The sequence below is a fragment of the Armigeres subalbatus genome, chromosome 3 (assembly GCF_024139115.2).
Source record: "Armigeres subalbatus isolate Guangzhou_Male chromosome 3, GZ_Asu_2, whole genome shotgun sequence".
In the NCBI taxonomy this organism is placed as follows: Eukaryota; Metazoa; Arthropoda; class Insecta; order Diptera; family Culicidae; genus Armigeres; species Armigeres subalbatus.
The window spans coordinates 91,640,918-91,661,165 of NC_085141.1; the positions used below are offsets into that span (position 1 = coordinate 91,640,918).

Sequence of the window (20,248 nt, forward strand, 5' to 3'; positions counted from 1 at the left end):
ATAGAACTTCACCTTTCATATTTCTGACAGTTTTTTCTTCCTACAACACGTTTCAAGCAACTTGAAGTAGATCGAATGAACAGCGACAAATCAAATCGAAGTAGGTTGGAATGGTTTAATGATCGGTTACCTTTTGGAAATTGTTTCTTTGCAAGCAGAGCTAGAAAAGAGCCTTTCGCTTCAGCAAAATCTGGAATATCTTCTGCACTCCTTCTGTATATATAAAAATAAAATAGTCTGTGTTCGTACCCGCATAACTCGAAAACGTCTGAATGAAATTTCATTTTTTTTTCATCCCTTTAGCAGACATGTTATAGTTTCCGACGGGTTCATATGAAATTTTCTCTTGCGAAAATCAACAGTAAAGTTGAGTAAATTAGTGTTAAAATTTCGCATGGGCAGATCACAACGCGCTTTTCGCCTACTATGCAGGACCACGTCAGGCGGATAAACTTTTTTTATAAAAGTGTTTGAAATTTGATTTAAATCGAACAATATGGAGCACAAGAAAAGTAAAAAAATCCCAAATCCACATCAAACTAGAATTGCTAGTAAACAATTTCAATGGCAATAAAATGAAAAAAATCAAATCTACCATGCGTTCGTGAAACATTTGAGAAATTAGATCCAACTGCTCCAACCACGCTGGTAAATATAGCCACAATAGTGACGTATTTGACTATTACTGACCGAACGACGGCTACCAAAAGCAGTGGCACCCGGGCTCGTTAGTTACCTCCGGGGCAACTGTTATCGTGCAATTTTACGCTCATAATTGCCTATAAATACAACCCGACGCCTTGCAACGGCCGAACATACAGTTCTTTACCCTCTCCCCCACACCACCCTTAGATCAGTTCTACTAGACCCAACGACGAATCGAAATCGAGCGCGAACATTCTCCGACCGCCTCGGGGTCCAAATTTTGCACGGCCGGCAGTTCGCAGAAGTACCATACCATGATACCCCCTGTTCCTGCCCTTAAGGCGTCATCCCCATACGGGTTGCGCAAATCGAACGGGCGTTTCTGCGAATTCTAGCTGCCTTTTCTTCAGGATTGAGTGAAGAGGTCCGCCGTCTGATGAAGGTCTAGAAAGTAGACCGCACAAACACAACAGCAGCACGGCCGGCCGGTCGGTCGGCGGAGTGAAAAGTGGTTTGTTGTTTGCCAATATTACCAAGTTATTACGCGGACGCGCTGGGGCTTCTAATTTGACCCTCGAGCGATCGAGAAAACGGATCGATCGCGCGGGCGCGCGCGATGCCTCAACGCAACGGTTCTTCCTTGCCATGCTAGGAAAAACGTTAATCCCAAATGAAGCGATTGACCTTTCGGTCCGTTTTGTGTTTTATTGGTCGTTTTCGATAACGATTATGATGACGATACGCAGGCCTCTCGGTTACCTGATTTACCTGATGGAGGGTACCTTTGCTGGTGGGCGGGCGGATGAGCAACCCGCCCGGATTAGTCGGTTAGTTATGAAGTGTGTTGTATTTGTGTCAGTCCATAAGAAGGTTTAGTCGATAAGTCGGGGCCCCCTCCGTTCATGCGATGCGACGGTTGCCTTCTCTCATGCCAAGTTAGTCGATTAATGGTTGATAGAGAGACTCAGGTTGTGCTCCGGCTTCACTCGGCCGATGGTGGCGGGATGCCATGCGTTGATGCTAATTGCCTCGTTCCACCCGTTTGCGAAGATCGCAGATCCGACAGTTCTGGACCGAAAACAACAAAAGAAGGATCGGAGAAGATGGAAAGATATGCGAAAGATAATCCCCGACACTGCGTTTCGTCGTCGTTCGAGCGAAACGAAATACGGGGATTTGGACTTCCAAGGAGGATCTTTTTTACGAACAATGGGAACCTGCCGGACGCTTGTTAGCACGCTATATACAAATTTTGTTAGTGCCCAGTGCAGGTTTCCGCTTGCCGGTGAAACTAATCCTCTTCTAGTCAAAGAAATTTCTGAACAGCGATATTGTTTTCAGATTATTGTTCGAGATTTCCGGGTCTTAACATTGTATTGATTTATGTTGGATCGTCATTTGAGTTTCTCTGATGCTACGAAATGCTATTGTACTGAATAGTGACACAGAAAACGAAATTTAAATATATGTGGGCATTCATTATTATGGGCGGTTAAGTTTTCGGTCAATTGAAATCTGAAATCAAGTATTCAGAAATTTCAAACTATCCTCTAAACCGGGATTCTGAAAACAACATTCTGACACATCCCTCTCTCTTTCTCTTCTTTGTTGCTTCATATCAAAAACCGAGTTCTACCGGGTGGAACAGGACTTCTGTTGAACACGTTAACCCCATCGCCTACGGTCTTGACACCTGCTGTAATGAGAATGAGTTCGCTCGCACTTACGCCCTCCGCAAAACCATATCCAAATTGCACCCGCAACAGCGAAAACCGGATAGACCTACCATCGTCGTTACCGTTCGGGTCGCTAATCGAGGATGACGAGTGACCCGGCATTCCGCCGGACATCTGCGAACCGGGCGGTTGCTGGGAAGCGTGCGCCAACGAAGGCATCATCTGCTGGCCTAGTCCCGACTGGGACAGCGATGTGATCGTGTGCGTTGGCTGTCCCAGTCCGGACACATGGTGCAGGGACGGATGGTGACCGTCCAGGGTGACCGGCTGGAGCGTGATGAGCGATGCCGGTGGAAGCTGGTGCGCCACGTGGGCCGCCGGTTTGCCGTACGACGGGTGCATCACCAGGTTGTTGTTTTCGTTGAGATGGTGCCCGGGCACAACCGGGTAGCTCATGCTGTAGCTGGTCGATGTGGCGGTGTAGGCGGCGCTCATGCCGACCGCGTTGAGCAGGTGCTGCTGTTCGGCCTGGGAAACGGCCGACTGTTGCTGCTGCTGCTGGGACGAGGGATGCTGCTGCTGGTGTTGATTGCTTGGTAACATATTTTCGGATTGTTTGTGTGTCACGATGGACGGAAGGGGCGGATGGATGGATTTGGGTTCCTTAGCTTACTGATAACTTAATATTTGGTTGAGTTGACAGCCTTGTCGCTCCTTGTTAAGGTGATTGCCGTTGCCGTGTAGAGTACGATTGCAGTGCGCTTATGTTTCTAACTTAGCGATATAATTACGAAGTACAGTATTGCTCGATCAGGAGTATCGTTAAGATGTGAATGTTCTTAAGATTAGACGATGAATATCTGGAAAGATAAGAGAAGAAACAAACAGTTAGTACTATTGTTAGATGGGAAGAAGTATAGGGTGTAAGAAGGGTTAAATTCAGCTTGTAAGAATGATTGTAAGGGAAAATGCAGTAAAGACAACATTTTGATAGCTTACAAATCATTACAAACAGCAACATTTTCGCAGGAAATCCAACAGCTAAAATTGGTGAAACAATATTGAAATTCGGAAATTTTTGACCGGCAAAAATTATTATTATCGAGTACCGAGTAAGTTTATCAAAATCTTGATACAATGTTCAATGAGGTTCATCGAAAGTATAGCAATGTCTCAGCTGCTGGATTCTCGTTTAGTGATCGACAGACTTCAGTCAGTACATTTTTTTTATTTTCTTTTAAGCCATTAAGATGGAAAGTAGGCTTTGAAATTAAAACAACATAAATCAAAAACAAATCGCCACCCATGAAACGCATAGTTTCTGGCGCACTTCTTATGAGAAATTGCATTGCAAAATTAAGTGCGGTTTAATTGCAAATTGCGATTAATGAAGTAAGATGAGCGGAATACAAATCAAAGCCATCGCTTCTCAAGGTTCCTATTTAACTATTTACAGTGGTAGTTTAGTCAATTATTCTGCTACAACTTATATATTTAGTTTAAAAAAAAGCTGCACGGATTTTGATCCTTTGATTCGAAATCCGTCCACCGCGGACGGATTTCGGTTCAAGAGGTGAGGCTTTAATTCATTATTCTATCATTTTTTGTAATTTCTAATGTGTAAATGCGCAACACGTTGAAAATAGAGGCTTTCGTGCTCCTGTACCTAAGATAAAAGTTTCATTTGCATTCGTTCTCAATTTTCCAAACCCTTTATCACATACTGAGGTGCTTAAGTGTGCCGATTTCGATGACTTATTTGAAAATTAAAATCATAGTCGACAGTTTATTTCACGGAGATCATATTTGTATGGCATTGGACCGGCCTGTAAACATGATCATTGTCGGACGGCTTCTGAGCAAAATTCTTTTCGGATTCCGAACAGAATATTTTTGGGATTCCAAACGGAATCCTTTTTGGATCACTTTCGGAAGCCCAAAAATTTTCTATTCCATATTCCTTTTCCGCTCGTAAGCCTTAAAGACGTCCGTTTCGTTATTTTGGATTTCCGCACGGAATAATGTGAGCGAACGTAATCCTTTTAGGTTTACAAACCGAATTCCTTTGAGTTTCTTAACGAAATTCTTTTGGGGTTTCGAAACGAATTCTCTTGGGCTTCCGAATGGATTCCGTTTAGACTTTCGAAAGGATTACTTTTTACTTTCGATTGGAGTCTTCTGGGCTTCTGAATGGAATCTTTTTCTGCTTCTGGACAGGGGTTTCCGAACGGAATCCTTTTGGGATTTCAAATAGAATCCTTTATCAGAAAAACCCCAAAGGGATTTTGTTCGGAAGAGCGACAGGAATCGGTTCAAAAACCCAGAAGCTCGTAAACCCAAAAGAAGTCCGTTCCAAACGAAATGATTTGGGCTCCCGAAAAGAATCCTTCTATGTTTCTGAACCAAATACTTTAGGGCTTCCGAACGGAATTCTTTTGGACCCACAAAGCAGTATTCTTTTGAGTTGCTTAACAGAGCTCCCGGATGAAATTCTTCTGTACTTCATCCGCCTATTTTTAGTCGCAATCAAAAATAAGCGCCAGATAGTTGACTAAGAAAAACATACCTGTAGCAAAAAAGCTACTTTGATAATTTTGAAAAATTCACTATCACGTGCTGGTTTGTAGCGATGAATGCTTTGATAGCACGTGCTGCGGATAAATTTTCCAGATCAACGGAAGCCTTGAAAAATTATCATGAAAGTTGTTATTTTGTTCCAAGGCACTATACTAACTTCTGCTAAATGTACCCGACCTATGCTATGAATATGTGTGACAAGAACTGTTTTCAAACACTAAACTGAAATTTTCGTCTAAGCAGGCGGTGATTTTCCCCTTTACCAACGATTTGTTTATTTCTCTGTCAACAAAGCAATTTGCACAAAAGTTGAAATTTTCTTATTTGTTTTATACTATGCCTATTAAATTTACTTTCATTCCAGGTGTCGTTGAATAATGAAACATGTATCTAAGCATCAAGCGTTGTAGTAGTACTTAAAATTGCCTTGCAGCTCCCGGAGCATACGATCCTAGGTTTGAACGCAAAATATAAACCCGGGCAAGATCATCTGGAGTCAAACCTCCAATAGTCGATGTTGGAAGTACGGTCGACTCATGAGAATATCGAGTTGTGTACGGTTTTATACTAGTTGAGATGAAAGTACGGTCGACTCCTGGGACTTTAACTATTTTGGTCGATAAAACAGTGATGGCTGATAACTAAATAATAACTAAATCAGTTATTTGAGTAAATAACATGTATAACAAAATGTGTTATCAATATGGTATCAGTGATAACCTAATTTGTTTTCATGTAGTTATTTGAGGAACAAAATTCTGGTATCATTTTTGTTATGTTGGCTTTTAATTCAGCCAAAATGATAACAAGTTCAGTTATCAATATGTTCGATAATTGGATAATAGAATTTGTTATCAATTACTTATTCATTTTTGCTCGGGAATCTTGTTGGGCCTCTGGACGAAATTATTTTGAACTTCCGAACGAAATTCTTTTGGACTTTCGAAAGGAATGTTTTCGAACTTCCGTGTGGGTCCTGCTGGGCTTCTGGGGTCCAAGAAGGATTTTTCCGGTAGCGCAGAAGGATTCGGTTCAAAAACCCATAATAGTTCCGCTCGGAAGTGTAAAAGAGTTCCGTTTGTAAAACCAAAAGACGGACTCCGTTCTTTTGGTTTCCGAACGGAATTATTCCTTTTATCCTTCTCATCCAAACCGAATTCTTTCGGAGTTCCGAACGGAATTCTTTTGCGCTTTTTAGTCCGTTAAAAATAAGAAAGTTCAGTTAGCCGTTTATGTAAATGTATGGTAAGAACAGTAAACTTTGGCTGACATATGCATATTATTGTAAAACTTCTTCTTCTATCTATAATAATCAAAATGAGTTGAGGTTTCCTTTGAAATCTTATAACTCACAAACAATTGACTGATTTCCCAGATTTCCTCATTGATCGATTCGTCTTAGGATTCACACTGTTTATATGTATACAAAATTGATAAAATGCAATATTAAGCCAAGTTGTGTGAAAAGGCATTGCAATCGATCCCATCACATGATCTTTTGAGCAAAGATATTGATAAAATGATGAGAGATATATGGAAACACCTTTTTTGAAGGCTTTTGTTGTAGCAACACATTTGCAACGTAAAGAAAATTAGTACTGCGCTGGCTATCAGGATCATCATCAAATGCTCTAAAAGAAAATAGGGGGATTCACTTAACGGCGAAGGTTGCTGCGTATCTGATTATAGAAATGTTTCACACTCATTCACAAGGGACATATTTCAAATCGCCTATGAAACATTTCCATAAACAGATACACAGCAACCTACGCCGTTAAGTGAATCCCCTAATATCTTTCCAGAGTGCTCTTTGATTTGGGATAATATCTTTGCACAAGCAAATCCTGTGCTCAAATGATATTTGCCGTGACGAAGCCGTTCTTGTACAGTTTACACAATTCAACTGAAGAATATTTTTCTTTTCGGGAAGTAAAACATTACCTTCAAGTTGTTGAGGTTGCTTTTTACGGCGAGAGAAAATAAATTTCAAGAATTCATTTCACATTACAAGACTTATTCCGACTTCTTGATTATTGGAACCTAGATGATCAATATTCTATGTTGTCAAAAGTTGGGTAATGTTGAAATTTTCTAATTCCTGTACTTCATAAACCTCATACAGACAAATACAGTCATTTTGCTGAGATTGATACAGACTTATGAAAATTGTATCTGGCATCTCTGTTCACATGACAGATCATAGTAGGCATCGTACAAGATACACATTCACAGCCAGTCAATTCTACCTTCCTCACGAGGTGAGTCGCGAGTGTAAGCAATGCAAACATGCTGAGCGATTGATATGTGCGATGTTGAATTCTCGGGTACTTATTCAAAAGGACGTATGTGATTTTGTAAACAAAGATTTCAAACGTCGATTTGTCCAATCTGATGGCATTCCCACGCAAACCAACACCACCAACAGGTAGCCGAAGGCTTCCCCTACCTGTCCGTGGTGATGGTTTGCGTGGGAGTGCCTTCAGATTGGACAAATCGACGTTTGAGTCTTTGTTTACAAAATCACATACGTCCTTTTGAATAAGTACCCGAGAATTACACAATATTGATGATTTGATTTATATAAAAAGTTGTTAGCATAAATGGTTCTTGCGCGTATGGCAAAATTCGAATCCCTGCCATCATGTCTGGACGATCCGTACCGGGAGAAGTGTGGTTGTCATTGCTATATTCTGACCAGCAATTATTTCTCATAGAATGCAGTCGATAGGCTGAATATTCAGATGCACCCAACCAGCTGGGTTAAAAATGTCATCAAACGCAACGGAATCCACCGTAATGGTAATTGACCCGGATCAGATGACAGATATGTGGGAGTGCTGTGACCGCTGGCTGACACTGATGCATTCCTCTAAACGCATAGTGCCTAGCTGAAATGCCGCCTGTTTATTCATACGTTGCGCATTAACAGGCCTCCACCACCAGCTATCATCAGGACTGAGTTGACATTGAACCTGGATCGTAAATTTTACCTGCCTTTCTTCCAACCAGGAACCACAACAACACCGTCGCGGTACGATGCTCCACGCTATGGAGCACCTATCCCACAGTTCGTACTGTATAGTGCTGCAGTAATGAGGCCATAATATTCCGCCGTAATTGCGAGAGCGACCGCGAACGCACATACAAAAGCACAGTTTTCCGCAATTCAGGCAAGCAGCAGCGGTCCAACATAGGCAGGAAAAGCGACCGACAGCTAACTAACTCACGGTTAAACGATGATGCGATCATATTTGTCAAAGATCAGCGAGAAAGCTAGCCGCAAGCTGCTTTCCGGAGAGAAGAGCATCACTCGCAAACATGGCATAGTTGTGACTGATTTGTGAAACACGTGAAAGACAAGTGAAATGAAGACCGCCGCCAAAGAGGCGCTCGGCGCAGTCGGCGGGATTGAACCGCCGCTAGCGCACACTGTCAAGTCGGAAAGATCGCTTCAGAATAAATAAATGTGCCGCACTCATGTTGAGCTCACGTCCGATGGGGTGAAAGTTCTTTACTGTGGAGTGACCGGCATGATTTGACTGCTAGTCAATCAGCTTAGCTTTTATGTACGATATCATAGACTTTGGTTTCGAACAGGGAGTGATTCATATGATAATTTACGCGCCAACTCACGCGTTCCTCGTTGCAATAGTTGCGATAATACATGGATAACGCGTACCGCGTTTACACTCCGCCCCTCTAGCAAACAAACGAGACCATATTTCAGTATCATCTCGTCGATTTTGCGCTTGATCAGCTGAATTAAATATGTGCGCACGCCTCTCGCGGAGCTCGACATTTTATAGGCCCCCCTTTTGTTGTTCGATTCGGTTCTGGACTCGTTCTCCACGCTGGAACGAAGCCGTTCCTCTTCCGGTTTATTGAACAGCCGCACGAAGCTTACACCCAGCCGTTACATAACATAATAGCGTATCGCTAGTGACTCGTTTCGACCCGGTTGAACTGGTTTGGCCTGAATCGGTGCCCGTCCGCCGGTTATGGGTTGGGCATCGAGTGTGACATTAAACCATTAAACGTATAGAGCGCTGCGCCGCCCGGCCGGCGTTGTCGTTGGTTGCAGTGCAGCAGCCTCCAGAACGCAGAAATCGCGTCGCGCTTGCAAGAATTGTAATTGCGATCGCGCGCCTCAAGCTTTCGCGGCCCAGCTTCGGTCATTCACCTTTGTCACATTTTATCTCACTCGAAAAATACCGACCGCTGCTGGCAAACGGGACCTGCCTTTGCGTTGCCAAACTTGTGCAGTCTCCAGGCTTCGGATGTGTAACCCATGCATCGCTTTTGACGTTTTCGTCGTCAACGTCGGTCGTAAAGCAATTATCAACGCATGGCGAGAACGAGCTATATAAATTTAATTACTTCCAGTAAATCATCGAACTGGAGAGCGAGCGAGTCCCCCAACATAACACAGCGCAAGATTCATGAACTACTTACCAGAGTGCATTGAGGATCGGCCGTTTCTTTGCAGATGCTCGTCAGTTGAAGAAATTGTTCACATTTCCTCTGAAGCTTTTTGTTCGCCTCAGCAACATTGACGCTGACGTTGATGATGATGATATAATCTGAAAGTGCATTGACCAATGCTGTCGTTCTGCTGCCGTGCAACGAACGGACAAGAGCTACTTTACCCGTTCCGCGTTGTGTTGTGCCATATTATGATCGGTGGCCGCGATCGGGACGTCCAAAGAATAATTCAAAATAAATCACTTTGGTGCGCGCCCCGGTGGTGATGATGGTCGTCCGGTGCTTGCGAGGAGCGTTGATGACTCTGCTTTGTGGCCGCGTGATCTGCTTCAGCTGACCGGGCCACAGCACAGGACAGGGTGTATGCAGATTTACATCCCGCTCCGCCGTACAAACGTACTTGTAGGGGGCTCCCCGCCGCGCCAGCGAACGTGACCCTGTAAACATTGAACGAATTCCAGCCGGGGTTCGTTTGTTCTCGTTGTTGGTCGGTCGGTCGTGATCTTCACTGGGTGGAGTTGGTTTTACAGTTATGCTGTGTAGCATCCCATCCAACAGGGAGGCGATCTGAGTTCCATGAGCAGGCTAAGCATCAGTGCTTGCGTTGCTATCCGCTTTCTACTCCATAGGGCATGGAGGCGGGTGGATCGGATTGGGAAAAATGGTGCGAAGCAGTTCTGACAAATCGCTTGATTGATTGGAAACGCTTGCCACTTACTAACGGATGGTTCGCTGGGATCAGGTAGTTGGTTGCAAACATTTATTTTGCATTGAGGATTGAGGAATATAAAACGATGGCTTCAATTCGATGGGTAGATTAGATAATCAGAAAATACTATGTTGTCTTTCCAGTGAGAAGTTCATTGTAGATCCATCGAAATTTTCTACAAGATCATTTTATTTTCTAACCGCCCATACAATTTACTTTTCTGTCAAAAAATTGTATTAGCTGAATCGCTTCTTAGACTTAATCAAGAACTCTCATTTTTTATGCCTCTGAATTCAAAACAAAAATCGCAAATGTGACGCACATGATATTGGTCTGATATTCACCTGATTTTAAAACAGCATCAGCTCAATTCTTCATGCCGATTCACACTGTAACAGTTTTATCAAAATATTGATTCATTGGGAAAGTTTACCTTAAATAAGTCAAAGAATCGGCTGATACAATAAAACGAGTTACGGTAAGATCAATGTGAGACAATTATTTTAAACAGACATTTGTTAGACAATACCAAATGCTAATTAAAGACCCGTTAGTTATATTTTTCAGTGTAGTCGTTGCTCGCTATTATTTCTGTATCCCAACAGTAATTTCTCGCTTAACTATTCAAAAGAACTGTTTGTTCAGGATTTGAGTCAAAACTAAATAAAACCATGATAAGTAAATAAATACAATAATAAATAAGAAAGCGGAAATTATAAGTAAGAAGTGAGAATAGAAAAGTTGAAAAAAAGAAACGTGAGAAATGTGGTGTAAGATGTGAGAGGAAAGAGATAAAAAGTTAGAAAAAATAACAGATGCACAAGGGTCGCTTTTTACGCAATTTGTTGGTGGTAATTACTTACCTTTGGATTTGAAACATTGAGTTGACCCAAAAAAAAATCCATGGGAAATCGGAAAAAAATGCGTAATGGCGAATATATTATGGCGATCAAAATTTTTTGAATCTTATTCACTCCAATTCGTACAGTGTAAATAAAAATGGCATAGATCAAAAGAACAAAATCTTCAATGTAATCTACCTGATCGAGACAAAATGTTGAATAATATGCTCCTGAACTAAAATCTAGAATCTAAAGGTTCGGAAGCCTCCAGTTGAGAGACATGAAAGCCTTTTTTTTCGAAAAGCTCAGTAGCTTTATTGCAAGAAACTCGGCAGCCTCTTTTCAAGAAGCTCGGAAGCCTCCTTTCAAGAGGCACGGAAGCCTCCTTTCAAGAGGCTCGGAAGCCTTCTTTCAAGAGGCTTGGAAGCCTCCTTTCAAGAGCCTCGGAAGCCTGTTTTCAAGAGGCTCGGAAACCTGTTTTCAAGAGGCTCGGAAGCCTCCTTCCAAGGGGCTCAGAAGCCTCCTTTCAAGAGGCTCGGAAGCCTCCTTTCAAAAGGCTCGAAAGCCTCCTTTCAAGAGGCTTGGAAGCCTCATTTCAAAAGGCTTGGAAGCCTCATTTCAAGAGGCTAGGAAGCCTCCATTCAAGAGGCTAGGAAGCCTCCATTCAAGAGGCTCGGAAGCCTCCATTCAAGAGGCTTGGAAGCCTCCTTTCAAGAGGCCTGAAAGCCTCCTTTCAAGAGGCTCAGAAGTCTCCTTTCAAAAGGTTCAGAAGCCTCCTTTCAAGAGGCTCGGAAGCCTCCTGTCAAGAGGTCCGGAAGCCTACTTTCAAAAGGCCTGGATGCCTCCCTAGAGGCTCGGATGCCTCCTTTCAAGAGGCCTGGATGCCTCCTTTCAAGAGGCTGGAAGCCTCCTTTCAAGAGGCCTGGAAGCCTCCTTCCAAGAGGCCTGGAAGCCTCCTGTCAAGAGGCTCGGAAGCCTCCTTTCAAGAGGCCTGGAAACCTGTTTTCAAGAGGCTCTGGAAACCTCCTTCCAAGGGCTGGAAGCCTCCTTTCAAGAGGCTCGGAAGCCTCCTTTCAAGAGGCTCGGAAGCCTCCTTTCAAGAGGCTCGGAAGCCTCCTTTCAAGAGGCTCGGAAACCTGTTTTCAAGAGGCTCGGAAACCTGTTTTCAAGAGGCTCGGAAACCTGTTTTCAAGAGGCTCGGAAGCTTCTTTTCAAAAGGCTCGGAAGCCTCCTGTCAAGAGGCTCGGAAGCCTCCTTTCAAGAGGCTCGGAAGCCTCCTTCCAAGAGGCTCGGAAGCCTCATTTCAAGAGGCTCGGAAGCCTCATTTCAAGAGGCTCGGATGCCTCCTTTCAAGAGGCTCGGATGCCTCCTTTCAAGAGGCTCGGATGCCTCCTTTCAAGAGACTTGGAAGCCTCCTTTCAAGAGGCTCGGAAGCCTTCTTTCAAGAGGCTCGGAAGCCGTCTTTCAAAAGATTCGGAAGCCTCCTGTCAAGAGGCTCGGAAGCCGTCTTTCAAAAATTCGGAAGCCTCCTGTCAAGAGGCTCGACAGCCTCATTTCAAGAGGCTTAGAAGCTTCCTTCAAGAAACTTGGAAGCCTTCTTTCAAGAAGCTCGGAAACCCCCCTTCAAGAGGCTCGGAAGCCTCCTTTCAAGAGGCTCGGAAGCCTCCTTTAAGAGGCTCGGAAGCCTCCCTTCAAGAGGCTCGGAAGCCTTTTTTCAAGAGGATCGGAAGCCTCCTTTCAAGAGGCTCGGAGGCCTCCTTTCCAAAGGCTCTGAAGCCTCATTTCAAGAGGCTCGGAAGCCTCCTTTCAAGAGGCTCGGAAGCCTCCTTTCAAGAGACTCGGAAACCTCCTTTCAAGAGGCTCGGAAGCCATCTTTCAAAAGATTCGGAAGCCCCCTGTCAAGAGGCTTCGAAGCTTCCTTCAAGAAACTTGGAAGCCTCCTTTCAAGAAGCTTGGAAACCCCCCTTCAAGAGGCTTCGAAGCCTCTTTTCAAGAGGCTCGGAAGCCTTGTTTCAATATGCTCGGAAGCCTAATTTTAAGAGGCTCGGAAGCCTCCTTTCAAGAAGCTCGGAAGCCTCCTTTCAAGAGGCTCGGAAGCCTCCTTTGAAAATATTCGGAAGCCTCCTGTCAAGAGGCTCGGAAGCCTCCTTTCAAGAGGCTTCGAAGCTTCCTTCAAGAAGCTTGGACACCCCCCTTCGGAAGCCTAATTATAAGATGCTCGGAAGACTAATTACAAGAGGCCCGGAAGCCTCCTTTCAAGAGGCTCGGAAGCCTTTTTTCAAGAGGCTCGGAAGCCTCCTTTCAAGAAGCTTGAAAGCCTCCTTTTAAGAGACTCGGAAGCCTCGTTTCAAGAGGCTCGGAAGCCTTGTTTTATGAGGCTTGAAAGCCTCGTTTCAAGAGGCTCGGAAGCCTTGTTTTAATAGGCTCTGAAGCCTCCTTTGAAGAGTTTCGAAATTCTTATTTTAAGAGGACTGAAAACTTCCTTCAAAAGGGTTGGAAGCGTCCTTTTAAAAGGGTCGGAAACCTCTTCAAGTCTAAACTGATCATAACCAAATTTTCTCCACTGGAATAGTAGAGCTTTCCAAACAATTTACTGTTAGAAGATTCGAGTACGGATCACTCCTAGCTATTAACAAAACTTCCATACTTTTAGAAAAATGTAGATTGGCAAATTGTTTTCCTAAATATACAATAAATCACGAAATTTTGAATTAAGTCTCACAGATGAAAAGATATGAAAAGGATTTCCAAAATCATAGAGACTCATAGAATCAAAAAATACTAAAAATATATATCAGACCGCATCGTGCTTTCGTGCTGTGCGGTTCTTTCTCTTTGCGGAAGGAAGTTTTTAATACTACCCGAAGCTATTTTAATTTCAACGGTGCTTCTTAGCGCTATTTCTACCCACTGATCCCGTTACGATCTTTGCAAGGACCCGTGCCTTCGTTTTACGTTGGACCCGTTTGCGGAAGTAAAATTCCGACAAGCGGTGGTAATCCTGCAGGGACACCGTTCTGGGAAAAAACCTCTAAGAAGGTCACGTCTCCACGCTCAGCAATGAGTATTAATAAAAACAAGAGGAAGGGGAGTCTCTGAATTCTCCACTTCCTTCAAAGAAACAAGGTTTCAAGACCGTCCTGCCCAAGCGCGGAAAAAATAGAAGGAAGCTGGAGACTTCAGATATTCCTTCTAAATCTAACGTTGACATTATTTCTTCTCCCATCGAACTGAGCAATCAGTTCGATTTGATTAATAACGAATTTGAGGAAATCGAATCTACCTCTAGCCCAGGTGATTCGATTCATGCGAAGAAACAACGGATTCCGCCAATTGTGGTATCTGTTGCCGAGTTTTCTGGCTTTCGAAATGAAATCTTGAGTAACCTTCGGGGGATCAAGGTTTCATTTCAGATAGCTAGGAAGGGTGACTGCCGCGTTTTGCCGGGATCCTTTGACGATCGCAAACGTCTTCTCCAGTATTTAACTGAGAAGCGCCATAAATTCTTCACATACGACGACAAAACTGAGCGATTGTTCAAAGTCGTCTTGAAAGGTCTGCCCAGTGATGACAAATCACTGGATGAGATTAAAATTGAAATTTCTGAATTACTTGGATTTTCACCAGTCCAAGTAATTGTAATTGTAATTGTAATTGTAATTGTAATTTATCAGCCTTCACCCTGGCCAACAGCGTTCGCCCATCTACACTTAAGTTAGGTGAAGACCTACCAAGCCTTCACCGTTATCATGCGCTAGACCGTATAGTACACCGGCTTCCAACCACAAGCAGGCGCTGGGTTTAACCAGTCCCACAAGTATCGGATACATTAAAAGAAAAGAGAGTTGATAGGATAGGGAAATGTAGTTGAGAAGATTTACGTTTGCTGAAACGAGACAATGATTTTATGGTTAGTATAGTAACTCCACGTAGATGGATAACGATTATCTCTTAGATCCATGTATTCAACTCCATGCCTCTCTGTCAACTGAAACTCCATGTTGGATGTTGCTGTTCTTCAAAAGCCGGTCGTCTGTAACGAAAAAATAATGAGGGGGCCTCCATCATTGGCCCCAAAGCATTAGTGATTGTTCTTTAGACCGTTTTTACGATAATAATTGGAGAATATATGCATTGCATAAAGGTAGGTATTTTCAATCGACTTCTTTCACTACTATTAGAATATTTGATTTTTAATTCCAGTTCTACCCGTTTCGAATCTCAAGTGCAAATCACATTGCTACATTGCTCCTATTTATTTAATGAATAAAACAACGAAGATTTGAATCATACAACTAGACAACACAATATGTTTCCTGCGTCGCGATATGTTGAGAAACAAGCTCCCTATCATTTGCTGCCTAAGAATATAAATAATCAAACTGAATTAAAATAATCACACCAAACCTAAAAAACTCCTTATCGATCCCGAGTCAGCCGGCTGACACGCGTCAAAAATATGTTCTATGCGTGCCCTCCACATTAAGTAATATTATGAGTGCTGATCACTTATGACATCGAAAGATCGTGACTAAAATAGAGAGAGATAGATGTTGATTCCGCTTATCAGTTTAGCATCACCAGTGGAAAATTATTCAAATCAACTTTGGTTATCAAAATGATATCCTTACCACCCCGAAACTGCCATTACTCACTGAATCGGGGAATAAATGCAATGTTACGCAGAGTTTAAACCCTCTCTTGCGCTAAGTAATACTGAAAACAAACCTTCTAATAATATGATGCGTAGAAACAATCCTAAAATTGTGCGTGGTAAAATAAATTATATTATTAGTTATTTTGTTAAACCACAACTACCCAACATTACACTGGCCCGCTTGGAGTCAACCGGTGGCACTTGGTCTTAGCATTCGTTTTCTTTTTAAATTCTATAACAATTGACCACGCTTACCCCCCATATTAGTAATATGTAGAACGAATGCTTGACTATTACTATACTAAGTATAGTAAAAGACCGGAAGTAATAATTGGGCCAGCCAAGATTCCAATAAATTTAAGTGTGCAAATTGTGGGGGTAATCATAAATCCAATTTCTGGGAATGCCCTTCACGCAAAAAAGTTTTGAATTTCCGTGCAAAATTGATGACGGAGAATTCCAATCAGATCCCAGATTCGACGGGTAGACATTTTTCAAACGCTCAAATTTCGAAACCAGTTACCGGTCGAGCAATTCATACCCACCACAATTCACAAACAAATTTTGCCGCTCGTCAACGGGTAGCAAGCACTTCAGTAAATTCCTTTTCGAATGTACCTACGTATGCAAACATCGCTGCTGGTAGACAAAATTTCTCTTCTCAAAATGAGGTTTATACCCATGTCCCAACGGGAAATAATGGTCATGTTGCCGATTCAGGTAGCATGACTGCTTCCGATTTTGATTTTTAACTGAACAATTGCATCACATGATTGATGCAATGTTCAAAGCAAATACCATTCCAGAAGCTGTTCAGGTTGGTATAAAGTACACACAAAAAATTGTTATCGGACTCCGTTTCAATGGATCCAAATAATTGTGTGAAAGTTCTAAATTGGAATGCCCGCTCTCTAAAGGGTAAGGAAGATGAATTATTCAACTTCCTAACAGTTCATAATGTGCATATTGCCATTATAACAGAAACCTATTTAAAACCAGGACTCTCCATTAAAAGAGATCCAAATTATTTTATCTACAGAAATGATCGTCTTGACAGCGCCTGTGGTGGGGTCGCCATTGTCATCAATAGACGTATCAAACATAAATTATTTTCTTCATTCAAAACCAAAGTTTTTGAAACCTTGGGAGTTTCTGTTGAAACAAATTTTGGAAAATTTTCCTTCATTGCAGCTTACTTGCCTTTTCAATGCAATGGGCAGCAAAAGAATTTGTTGAAAGCTGATCTTCAAATTCTGACTCGCAACAAATCTAAATTCTTCGTAATTGGTGACTTCAATGCCAAACACCGTTCATGGAATAATGCTCAAAGCAATTCCAATGGTAAAATTTTATTTGAAGATTGTTCTGCGGGATATTATACTATTCAATATCCCAACGGACCAACTTGTTTTTCTTCCAGTCGAAATCCTTCTACAATTGATTTAGTTTTAACGGATTCAAGTCAGCTGTGTGGCCAATTGGTAACTCATGCTGACTTTGACTCTGATCACCTTCCTGTGACATTTGAAATCTCACAAGAAGCCATTTATAATCCAATCAGCTCTACTTTTAATTATCATAGAGCTGATTGGGATTTATATAAAACGTATATCGATAGGAATTTTGATGTTGATATTCCTCTCGATACCAAAAGTGATATTGATAATGCTCTCGTATCTTTGACAAATTTAATTGTCGAAGCCAGAGGCATTGCAATTCCTAAATGTGAAATTAAATTCAACTCCATTATTATTGACGACGATCTTCAGCTACTGATCCGTCTTAAAAATGTGAGGCGAAGGCAATACCAAAGAACTCAAGTGATCCTACTTTAAAAGTTATTTGGCGAGATTTGCAAAATGAAATTAAAAAACGTTTCGCTATTCTGAGAAATACCAACTTTGAGAATAATGTCTCGAAGTTGGATCCCAGTTCGAAACCCTTTTGGAAATTAACGAAAATTCTTAAAAACCTCAAAAGCCAATTCCAGCGCTTAAAGAGGGAAATAAAATTTTATTAACAAATGGCGAAAAGGCTCAAAAACTTGCTCAGCAGTTCGAGAGTGCCCATAATTTTAGTCTAGGTCTCACTAGTCCAATTGAGGATCAGGTTACACGAAGCTTCGAAGACATTCTCAACCAAGATAATGTTTTTGACCCTTCGTTGGGAACTAATTTGGATGAAGTGAGATCTATTACTAGAAAATTTAAAAATATGAAAGCCCCGGGTGATGATGGTATTTTCTACATACTTATCAAAAACTTCCTGAGAGCTCTTTATCCTTTTGGTTAATTTATTTAACAAATGTTTTCAATTGGCATACTTCCCAGATAAATGGAAAACGCCAAAGTTGTTCCAATTTTGAAGCCGGACAAAATCCAGCTGAGGCTTCTAGTTATCGCCCAATCAGTTTGCTTTCTTCAATAAGCAAACTGTTTGAAAAGATTATTTTAAATAGAATGATGGTTCATATTAATGACAATTCTATTTTTGCTGATGAGCAATTTGGTTTTCGCCATGGGCATTCAACCACTCATCAGTTATTAAGAGTTACGAACTTAATTCGGCTCAACAAATCTGAAGGATATTCGACTGGAGTTGCTCTTCTTGATATAGAGAAAGCATTTGATAGTGTTTGGCATGAAGGTTTGATTGTAAAATTGATGAATTTTAATTTTCCTCTGTACATTATTAAACTGATCCAAAATTATTTATCAGATCGCTCACTGCAGGTAAACTATCAGAATTCTAAATCTGATAGATTACCTGTTAGAGCTGGTGTTCCCCAAGGCAGCATACTGGGGCCCATATTGTATAACATTTTTACTTCTGACTTACCTGATTTACCACCAGGGTGTCAAAATCTTTGTTTGCAGATGACACAGGTCTCTCAGCCAAAGGGCGAAGCATTCGTGTCATTTGTAGTAGATTGCAAAAAGTTTGGATATTTTCTCCACTTACTTGCAAAATGGAAAATTTCCCGAATGCTTCCAAAACTCAGCTTATAATTTTCCCACATAAGCCGAGAGCTTCTTATTTGAAACCTTCTAGCAGACATATTGTCACTATGAATGGGGTTCCAATTAATTGGTCTAGCGAAGCTAAATATTTAGGACTTCTGCTAGATCAAAATTAACTTTTAAAAATCACAATGAAGGCCTCCAAGCCAAATGAAACAAATATATTAATGCTCAAAAACCACTTAGAAACAGAAAATCAAAACTTAGTAAGAATAACAAACTTTTGATATACAAACAAATTTTAGACCAGCCATGTTGTATGCTGTGCCAATATGGACTAGTTGCTGCAATACCAGAAAGAAGGCACTTCAGAGGATTCAAAATAAAATTTTGAAAATGATTCTGAAGTTACCTCCGTGGTATAGTACCAATGAACTTCATAGAATTTCTAATATTGAGACATTGCAACAAATGTCCAACAAAATAATTTCAATTTTAGACAAAAATCGTTGCAATCTTCTATTGCAACGATTAGCTCCTTGTACCCTTAGTATAAATTAGGTTAAGTTTAGTTTAAGTAGAAAACATTGTAATTCCTACATGGTTTAATTCAACCAGAGGAAATATCGTAACTGCCAGAGGCAATTGAAATGTATTAATAATATCTAAAAGCGTAACATAGCAAATAAGGATGATAGTGTTAAGAAAACACGGAACACCTAGTCTAAGAGATAAATGCATGTATTAGATAATTAGCAAATAAAATTAGTTAAAAAAAAAAAAAAAAAAAAAAAAAAAAAAAACTAAAAATATATAAAGAGAAAGAATTTATGAACTTCTCCTCTCCTCGAAGACGTTTATCAAGTAAAATTTGTTAGTAAAAGGCTAAGAGACTTTTGGTTTGTCATTTACCCTACATTTTTTCTGTTGCCAATACAATTTTTAATTTGGAATATCAGATTATGTTTTCAAATGATTACTAAAAGCTTTTCCATTTCGTATCAGTTCCATTTATTCAGTCTTAAACCCAAAACCCGGAAAATAGTCATTCAATAATATCCCGCATCATTAGTAACAAGCGTAGTCATCCGAAAACTCCGAACTCCGTGTGCTTCCAATAACATCCTCATTAGAACGAAAAAAAAACAAGTGGAACGGTTTGAAAGCGCAACCCAGTCGACAATCCCCCCTTTATTGCTTCCGAACTTACCCAAACCCTACAACAAACGTCGAACGGCTTGGTGATGTAGGGCAGTAGTAGTGGGCAAGTGCAGCAGCTCGAGCTGGTGTCGTTAATTACGCTTTCGAAAAGAAATGCACTCAGAAACGGTCCCAGCTCGGGCGGCAGAACAACCAGCCACAACGACACGATCATCATCGAACCAATAAAAGCAAAATTGAACCGTGTGTAATAAACAAGCATTGCTGCTTGTTCAACGGTTCTCGGTATTCGAATCATAAGACCCTCTACCCTGCGCTGCTGGTCTGGCGGCTCTCTGAAGTAGTTCATCATGGAACATGCAGCAGCAGCAGCCGCAGTAGAGCAAAGTGTGGGGCTCACTGCACCCACTTTGGAACAGTTTAGCGCAAGGTTCTGAATCAGGTCGATTGTGTGCCTCACCTCACCTCCGCCAGCCACCGTTGTTGAAGAAGTTCGATGACCTGTGACGACAAGAAGAAGTGATGGTTTCGAGTGGTGG

At 41.6% G+C, this 20,248-nt stretch overlaps 1 protein-coding gene across 1 annotated transcript in view; it reads right to left on the bottom strand.

The window, feature by feature from the left end:
• Positions 1 to 882: 882 nt before the first annotated feature.
• LOC134227759 (uncharacterized) overlaps positions 883 to 20,248 on the bottom strand; it is a 64,239-nt gene continuing 44,873 nt past the window's right edge. The window contains exon 3 of the mRNA XM_062709436.1: positions 883 to 3,181. Within this exon, the coding sequence (XP_062565420.1) occupies positions 2,259 to 2,924 (666 nt within the window). The 5' untranslated portion in view covers positions 2,925 to 3,181 and the 3' untranslated portion in view covers positions 883 to 2,258. The remainder of the gene's footprint in view (positions 3,182 to 20,248) is intronic.